Source organism: Musca domestica, unplaced genomic scaffold (assembly GCF_030504385.1).
Source record: "Musca domestica strain aabys unplaced genomic scaffold, Musca_domestica.polishedcontigs.V.1.1 36, whole genome shotgun sequence".
Classification (NCBI taxonomy): domain Eukaryota; kingdom Metazoa; phylum Arthropoda; class Insecta; order Diptera; family Muscidae; genus Musca; species Musca domestica.
Window position 1 is genome coordinate 711375 of NW_026712318.1, and position 10215 is coordinate 721589.

General features: G+C 35.1%; 1 protein-coding gene across 1 annotated transcript; it reads right to left on the bottom strand.

Moving 5' to 3' along the window:
* Positions 1 to 1576: 1576 nt before the first annotated feature.
* LOC101895981 (putative neutral sphingomyelinase) lies at positions 1577 to 7523 on the bottom strand. The gene is made up of 5 exons (XM_059125990.1): positions 7176 to 7523; positions 6802 to 6975; positions 6555 to 6738; positions 3423 to 3580; positions 1577 to 3361 (listed from the first exon to the last, which is right to left on the bottom strand). The coding sequence occupies exons 1-5, from the start codon at positions 7214 to 7216 to the stop codon at positions 2602 to 2604; spliced, it is 1317 nt and encodes a 438-aa protein (XP_058981973.1). The 5' UTR covers positions 7217 to 7523; the 3' UTR covers positions 1577 to 2601.
* Positions 7524 to 10215: the final 2692 nt, after the last annotated feature.

The window sequence follows — 10215 nt, forward strand, 5'->3', positions numbered from 1 at the left end:
TCTGTGATGATTCCCACAACAAGTTTTAAGCCAGGATGATGAGCAACCTTGTTTTCTCTCCGGACAGTGTAAGCCAAAATTTCTTTTGGAAATAACATCCCTTTTCATCGAGCCATTTTTCCTGAAATTTCCCGGAGTAATGCTCGTGTAGAACTGGGAAAAATACCACAGAGGGGGCTTAACCAAGTTGTCGACCTAAATATCGATTGAATCAGATCCATGTCTTGCCAATTAATCTACTGTTTCATTACCAGAAATGTAGCAATTGGGAAGCCAACCTAGCTTCTTAGCGATCTAACTGCTCCAATCTATGATCGATCTTTTCCAGCCATGTTCAAGAGCATCTCGTCCGGAGTTATATATTAGACCAACCGAAAGAGCTATTGAAAACTATAAAATGTGATGGCCCCTCCTCATAAAAACGAAAGGTCGTGATGTTGGAAAGCAAGATATTTACTGCATAAAGGTACAAGGTGAGATGAAAAAACTGCAACCAACTTCAGACTGCTGTCATTTCTAAGCCACTAGTCCGACAGCTGTTAAAATTATTCCAGTGACAGCTCATTATATTGTTTACAAGCGTACAAAAGAATTTAGATGAGAATTATACAGAAAAAAAGTTATTCGTTATGGAATTCAAGCGTAATAGTGTGATTTCTTTATATTTGGCTGGAAAACCACAAGTGACTATCGTTAGAGCACTTCAGCATTTAAATGTTAATAAATCTTTTGTGCGAAGCCCGAGGTGAAGGAAGTGGACGGAAGAAAACAACATCTCCAGAAATGGTTCGAAAAGTAAAGAAGCAACTTGATCGAAACCCGCGTCGCAGTGGTCGAAAAATGGCTCGTGAGCTGTACATATCGCAATATTCCATTCGACAAATATTGAAAAATGAACTCGAGGTAAAGCCATTGAAATTCCAAAAAGTGCAAGAATTTACATCGCAACTGAAAGAAAATAGACTCAAAAGAGCTAAAGAGTTGCTTCGCTTGGCCGAAAGTGGTGAACTGCAGAATTTGGTTTTCTCCGCTCCGATGAGAAAACATTCCTTGTCCAGCAGTTTGTTGGCCGCCATAAAAAATATCAAAGTGTCGATCACCTCAAGCAACCGCTTCGCCGGAAATGGGGTTCGGACAGCGTGTGACGGTTTCATTGGTCGTTTGAAGGCCATAAAATTTGATGATATTTCCCACCTTTTTTGCTTTCATTTAATAAAATTTAAAAAAATTAAAAATTGTGGCGTTTGAATTTGTTGGAGTTTTTTTATCTCACCCTGTATTATCAGAATGGATACATACTCCCGTCTTTTGTGGATCCACACGAAAAAGCTCTGTCTTCCGAAAAGGAAACCATTGCTAGACGGATACTGATTGAAGAATTCCACGACTGCATATCCCGACTTATGAACTTCGAGAAAATTGATGTCCGCATTTCCAACAAAAGCCTCTGAATTTGCATATCCACCTCTAGAGGGTTAGGCAATTTAAAACTAAAGGACGGGTGCCAGGATGTTTTTTAAAGACTGATTCCAATTTACGGTTTTCACAGTCGAGACATAAAATAAAACAATCCGTGTAATATGTCTTGCTTTTTATTATTGTAGATCTTGATGTATTAAAAATAGAATACTATTTTATGTACATATGTTTATACAGATATGGGATTGCTTTTGTATTTTAATGTTAACAAAAAACGATTGCACAAATGTTATTAAATGAAATAACTTAAATCTACAATATAATGTTATGTCTTTCCAATAAAAGTACCAGACATAGCAATTGGAAAGCCCCATAAGTTTCGATATTAAATACTAAAAAATATTTTTTTTCACAAGAGACTTTAAAAAACAAGTCCATAAACTTAACAAAAATCGGCAAAACGGGACTCATTTTAATTGATTTAATTAAAAAAAAAATCATACACAATTAGCTTCACTGAAAAAAGAAGTGCTTATCTTTTCAGCTACTGATTTTAAATTTGTTGCAAAAACTAAAAAAAATACATATTTTTTCGGAGTTGCAAAATAACAATACAGCATTAAAAATACTATCATTTTTATGTTGTTATTTTAACTTATTACTAATACAGATAACATGATTGAAGCCACACGGCTTTACATAAGACTTAAAATTAATTAAGCACACAAAAAAAATAATAAAAGCTTAACTAAGTAAGGAATTAAGATAAACTTTAAACAGTAATGAACGATATTCAAAAATAAGATCATCTTGGTTTGGAAGTTGATTTATTTCGCGGGATCGGTTGTCGCTGTTTTCTATGTTTGTGTAATCACAATTTTTTGCATAGCTTTTTAAGGGGGTAAGTATAGAATATTTAAATGCAGTTTGAGCTGTTTATTGGAAAAGTAGTGGGAGTTTTGATGTTGTTGCATATGATAATCAATGTTTTAGGGAATGATTATGCAGATTGGGATAGGTTTGACTGGTTTCCATGATATTTGCCTTAGCTTGGCAACTTGGCTGCTGTATATCAAATTCTACTGGCATTGAGAGAGTCGATAAGGGTAATGACATCACAGCCATTGGTGATGGCACTAGATTTTCACATTTCAGCATTAGTTTTATTCCGGATATATCTTGTCAGTCGGTTTTCAATGGCAACAATTTTGAACCGGCCAATTTCATTTCCATTGATGTCTTGCCCGATAGCGTGCCATTACGTTCCATGAGATTCCAAAGGGAGCCCATAAATACACAAAACAAAATGACACCGAATACCAAAAGTTTGAGCAATAAATACAGAGTTTTATAGCCATGTGGTACGGGGAATTCGGCCATTAGAATCAAAGCGGTTAATAGTATAAAAGATATTGTAAAATACACAGCCCTATCGGTTTTCAGTTGATTCAAATGTCCTTCACAGAGATCGATTGATTCTTGAATAACAGCCACCTTAATGGAAGTTTTATCCGTTGCCGCGGCACAATCTTCTTCGACATGGCCATTGGAATGAGATTTGCCATTCGGTATTGGTGTATTGGGTGGCGTCAATTGTACATCATGCATACTATCACTGCCATCTATGGCTGCACTAACATGCCGCACAGAACATGAATCTTCATCGTCTCCCTTAGGTCTTAAAAGTAAACGCACCTGCACAGCCTCATGGTCAGAATAACTGTATTTTTGTCCAGGCACACGATGAGGTAAGGGTAATTTATATTCTAATATCTCGGTCTTAATGGAATCGGCACTTCGTACAAATATATGATCGATACGAAAGCCATTGAGATTTTTGCCCAACACCTTTTTCGGTGTATACGAGTTGTGTTTGCATTCATTCGTTGTCACCGAATCCGAGTTGCAGGTGTCTGTCATTTCCGATGTATGCAGGAGAACTCTGAAAAGTCAGAAATCATAAATATGAAAACATTTATGGGTTCAAAGGTACATAGTCTTACTTGTAAGAAATATCTTTTGGTTTTGTATTCAAATCACCAGCTAATATTTGAACATCCGAATCCCAGCGTGTTGCTTCAATGAATTGAGCTGTATCGAAGGCTTGTATGACTCGATGTGTCTTATAGTCGTCGTTATCCATATCGTATTCGGCATGTAACTGTGAAAAAGAAAAGGGAATTTTTTTTGAATGGTGGCAATAAAACAAAATGTCAGAACTATGAGAACTTCTGTTCACGTATATCCTTAAACAATGGTTCTTATGCCCTCCACCATAGTATGGAGCGTATATTAAGTTTTCCATTCCGTTTGTAACACCTCGAAATATACATTTTAGACCCCACAAAGTATATATTCTTGATTAGCATAAAATTCTATGTCGATTTAGGGGTGTTCTTCCGTCTGTGGAAATCACTCGAACTTCAGAACGAAATGAAATAGGCCATGTAAGTCCACGTTTTGGTAAGGCCCCATATAAGGGCACCTCCCGATATTCGGTATTTTGGTGATTTAAGCCACATTATTTAACGGAAGTGTTCCAAATTTGGTATTTAAAGTTCATAATAGATACTACAGCCGCCTATGACAGAAAATTGTCCGTGCAGGTCCACGCATTCGTATAGCCCCCATATAAAGGCACCTCCCAATATTCGATATTTTGATGATTTTATCGACATCATTTACAGGAATTGTTTCAAATTTGGTATTTGAAGTTTGTAATGGATACTTCAGCCTATGACAGAAGATTGTCTTTGAAAGTCCACGTCTTCGTATAGGCCCCACATAACGGTACATCCCGATATTCGATATTTTGATGATTTTAGCGACACTGTTCAACGGAATTGTTTCAAAATTGGTGTTTGAAGTTCGTAATGAAAACTACAGTCTGTGCAGATCCACGTCTTCGTATAGGCCCCACATAACGGTACATCCCGGTATTCGATATTTGGATGATTTTAGTGACACTATTCAACGGAATTGTTTCAAATTTGGTGTTTGAAGTTCGTAATGAAAACTACAGCCTAAGACAGAAAATTGTCTGTGCAGGTCCACGTATATATCCACACGTATAGCCCCAGTATAAATGTACCTCCTTATATTCGGTATTTTGGTGATATTAGCGACATTTTCAGCGATTTTTTTATTCAAGTTGCCTATGCAGGTTCACGTCGTTGTATTGACCCCAATATAACGGCCATATTCGGTGTTTTTTAAGATATTAACAGGATTTTTAACGGATTTTATTGTTTCGAAAATTGCCAAATTCGTTCCAAATGGAGTAGGCAATAGGAGATAAAAACAGAGCCAGATTAGAAAAGAATCAGAGCAGTATGAGCGTCTACACAAACAACCATGCGAATAGAGGTGGGATAAGTCTAGCTACCTGACATTTTCGACCTATCTCCCCTTTTTGGCTTTACTTGAAAAAATGTACGTCAACTTGACTGGGAACCGAGGTATAAAGAATCAGCCTTCCAGAACCTAAATCTGGGAATCGATTTAGCTTTCTTTCTTAAGTTAATAGTCATTTTTCCTATAATAGAGGTTCGACTGTATTTGCCTAATCTCCTATGACGATATAGCTTGCGCATGTTAGACAACTACACATAATGTCTATGTTTTATATATTCAACAGGTCATTGACCAAATGATTATTTTAAATAGCGTTGCTGTTGTTGTGGGAGAAAATAAATGATCATTATTCCAATATGCCAAAATATGAAACATTGTAGAGGGAAAATCTTAGAAAAAGTTAATCAATTAAACATTTCTTTACATTTGCTGGCCCAGTGCCAAAAATGCTTTGTTAGTCGTGGCACGAGGAAAATTTAATTAAACAAATAAAATGCTACCGGGCCACTAAAAAAATAATTAATTAAATTTGTAGAATATTGGTCATCATTGATAAACTAATCTTGGGAATTGTAGATTTGTTGTCCTGATGGACTTGGTTACAAAGAAACTAATTAAATTTATATTAAAATCCAAAGAAAGGAAATATTGTTGCTTAAACATATTAAACATATACATGAATTCAAAACTTGCAAGATGAATAGTCCATGATCTGAATTCAATTACAAACATATATTCAACTTCTCATCCAACCCTCCCTACACGAAACATTTTTATAACATATGTGCATTATTTTATTTTATTTTATTTTTTCTATTTTTAATAATCATTCCTTAACTCTGCTGTGAAAATTGTCCTACAATGAAATTTATCCTATAGAACAATCAGAGACACCGACTAAAGGTTAGCAGCCAACCAACAGCTAAAAATATGTTTACATTTTTAATTCTTATCAATTATTGAAGTGGTGTGTCTGGAAGTGTGTACAAGAACAACAAAATATCTTTAAGCACACAGCTGTATAATAGTGATAGGCTTTTGCATATTTTATGCGTGTTCGTTTGCAGCTTAAAATGAAAACTACCAACAACAACCATATTGTGTTAAAGTAAATGAAATATTGTATATGATAAACACACACACTTTTGCTGTGGTGTGGTTTCTGATTTTTTTTAGCAAGTCTATGCCCATATTGTTGTGGTGCGAAATTATGGTACAGTTTAAGCGAATTTTGTAGATTTAATGGAAAACGTGTCGGAACTTATAAATTTTGAAGTAGGTCAAGACTACGATTAGACCAATATTATCAAACTTTTAATTTAATTGCCTTATATTGAATTTTATAGTTAGAACTTCAGAAGTCAATCTCGGCAAAATTTGAAAAGTGTTAACCACTTACTGAATTCTAATTAAGAACTTGATTAATTTCAAAAGGACTCTTGAATTTATATGTATTAGATGCACCCATCAACTTTTGAGGGTTAGGAATGCAATCTGTCCATCCACTTTTGTCAAATATTTGGGACATATTTAGGGAGTTTTTTGAATAAAAAATGTTCATAAAGGGAAAATTGGTTGTAGTAGTAAAAACGTTTAAATTCTTGCAGTAATATGAAGTTAAGCCAATGGGGGAATACTCCAGACTTAAGCAATCATCTAATTGAGCCTTCAACAGTAACAAAGCAAAGTTTTCAGCAAATTTCAAAATTCTGCCATCTTTCAAAAATTCCTACATTCTAAAAAATTTAATTTCCCAAAAAAACTGTCGTAAAAATACTTACGTGGGCATTATAGAGATGGACATAGCGATCGCCCACACGTATTCTGCACATGCCAACACCTTTGCCGCCAAACCAATCGGCATGCTGGATGCGATGACAATAACCATTTACGGTCCATGAATGGAAAAGTGTACTAACTATGGGAAATTTGGACAAGACCAATAGACCAGCACCAATAACGCCACTAAAATTTAAAAAAGAAACAATTATTACTGAGCTAAATTTTAGCACTCTATATACAAATTACCTATAAAAATAATGGGCATATGGTAATATTGCCTTTGTCAGTTCCTGTAACACCATGCTATCCTTTTCCGTCCATACCTCCTGCAGTGATACAATATCATATTTACCCGAGCTCAACTCCTTGCCAATGTGTTGCATACGTTCGGCTCGATCTGAGGAGACAAACGGTATACCCCTAAAAAAGTCGAAACAGGAACATATCAAATCAAAATTAATTTAATTGACCTTGAATTGTTAACAGTTCAAGCAAGTGTTTCGTTTGTTTGTTTTTATTTCAACATTTACTATTTTACTATGCAAACACACAGCTTTTGTTATTTTTTTATTTGCAAACATTGTTGTTTGTTGTTGTTGATTAATATTCTTCTCACTTACCATACGTTTAAGGTCAATACACTCAATTCGAGGGACACCATATTGTCCAGTTTTTTGCTTGAGGACTTGGGTCTTTGTTACAAAAATTCCTTTTATTGATGGGAGAAGATAATTAAATTATTTAACTTCTTTTTTTTTGGTAATACAAAGTCCTTGTTTATTTATCTCATCACAATTGCACATACACACGCTTTTCTACTTTTATCTATAAAAAATAATGCTTGATTGTTGAAAATTTGAACAAAGACAACCGTAGGCAAAATAACAATGCAAAACACTACACAACACCCCAACAAGCTAGATATTTAGATATTCAGTTGTTTTGTTTTTGTATCGCCTATTTTGATAGTGATTGATTGTTGTTGCCACCTGAACAGTGGTTGTTATCGATAAATGTGTTTTTGGAAATAGCCATTCACTGTGTTGCCACTTATTCAAAAAGCAATTTTGTGCGAAGGCGAATGATTTTATTTTGACGGCGTCCTGATTATTTTGTTCAGTTTTTTACCGTCAATTTCTTAACGATATTTCGAATTTCAGCTAGTTTAGTTAATATGATAATAATTATTATCATATTATATCCAGGAACAAATAAAGAATAAAGTTTTAATTTTTTAAGTAAACATTTATGAACAAAAGTATAAGTACGAAAGTGTCGGGAAATAGCATGGTTTTTTCATGCAATCATATGTTTAAGACTATTTTTTCAAAATTATTCATTTGACAATATATCATTGTTAAAATGTATATTTATAAATCTATTTTGCATACACAAATCAGAGATGGGAATCTGCTTTCCATGCAGTAATATTTGACAAGCTTAATTGCAGAAAATGCAAAGATGGAAATGCTTACTTGGAATGACTTCACCTTCATTTTACCATGGGGAAAAAATATATAAATATAAAAACAAATTACATTTTTATTTCTACCATGTATATATTCTAGCAGAGCATAGCCTTGGATAAAATAACCTTTTATGTTTAAACGCGTTGTAAGATTTTTTTTGGCCAGTAACAGACTCAAGTATTATCAACTATGGGCGCCCTCTGCTCACCGTTATTTGATACCATCCATAGTCACGACATATACCATAGGAAATGCATTAATTTATTCAGAATTCAATAGATGGCGTTGTCAAATGTACATTTGGAAATTGGGGAGAATATATGAAAATGTCTATACGAGTCATTTGATATACAGAGTGCGATAAGAAAACTGCAACAAAGTCAAAGGCCATAATTTTTACATATTTTTTTTTAAATTTTATTGAATGAAAGCAAATGTCGGAAATTTTAGAATAAGTTTAGATTTGTTCGAATTGGTCACCTGTTGGCACGAATTATGGCCTTCAAACGGCCAATAAAACCGTCACACGCTGCCCGAATGTTGCTCTGCGGTATTTTGGCCCATTCCCGCCGAAGCGATTGCTTGAGATGATCGACACTTTGGTATGTTTTAGTGGCAACCTAGCTTTCAAAAATACTCCAGACACAATAGTCCAAAGATTGGTATCTGAAGATTTTGGTGGCGGTTGTGCGCTGGTAATGATTCTTGGGTGGCGCGTGCTGAGTGCGATGGTGTAGAGTCCTGTTGGAATGTCCAAGTCTGCGGCAAACGCCTTTAATACACCCTCCAGAATTTTTTCGCGATAATATTCGGCATTTATCCTGATGTCACGGTCGATTGATACTAGCGGAGAGCGACCATCAGCTGTTATGGCGGCTCACACCATCACCATGGCCGGCGCGGTGCGTTGATTTCTGGTGGCCAACCGAAGGTGCTCATATTCAGTTGATCTCTTTGGCATGTAAAAACAATCATTTTGTTTGTTTACAATCTGCTGGACAACGAATGTTTTCTCATCGGAGCAGAGAAAACCAAATTCGACAGTTCACCACTTTCGGCCAAGCGACGCAACTCTTTAGCTCTTTTGAATCTATTTTCTATTTGTTGCGGTTTAAGTTCTTGCTCTTTTTGGAATTTCACTGGCTTTACCCCGAGCTCATTTTTCAATATTTTCCGAAACACAATGGTATGTTCAGCTCATGAGCCATTTTTCGGCCACTGTGACTCGGGTTCCGATCAAGTCGCTTCTTTACTTTTCGAATCATTTCTGCTGATGTTGCTGTTTTCTTCCGTCCACGCTTTCTTGACGTCGGGCTACGCTACCAGTATCACGGTAACGAGTGATGGTACGAGACACAAGCGATTTATTCACATTTAAATGCTAGAGTGCTTTAACGATAGCCGCTTGTGGTTTTCCAGCCAAAAATAAAGAAATCACACTACCACGCTTGAATTCCATAACGAATAACTTTTTTTCTGGAAAATTCTCACCAAAATGCTCACAAGCGTACGTAAACAATATGAGCTGTCACTGGAATAATTTTAGCAGCTTTCGGACGAGTGGCTTAGAAATGACAGCAGTCTGAAGTTGGTTGTAGTATTTTCATCTCAACCTGAAGATCCGAAAATTGTAAACGTGTCAAGGATTTTTATCTCTCATTAAAACTGCATCTCTTGATTATTATTTGTTATATTTCATTTATTTATTTATTAATATTATCATTAAACTTTAGTTGTTATTTACATTGTTTTTTTTCTTTTTAAATAACTACTTTACATACATACAAACATTTGTATATAATTCGCTTAGCTGTGTTTATAGATTATGGGTAAAATAATACAATAAAAACGATATACCTAATTAAACAATTAATTAATAAATCTTATTAAACACAAAAAAAAAACTATAGAATATTAAAATGGTGGTTAAAATAGGACAATTAGTATAAATTACAATAATTGGTATTACAGATATTGGAATTTGTTGTTTTCTGTATCCTTTGTTATATGTGGTAAATGACTATTGGAATGGTAGGTCGGCAAAGGACGTTTGGCGTTTAGTATTTAAACTCCGACATGACCTTTACACTGACCTACCAAACATGCAGAGTAATTCGAGGCGGAGAAAAAAAACGTTGTTTGTCAAACGACATCGGGATCGATAGGTTATGTATGGCATTTGCTTTGTAAA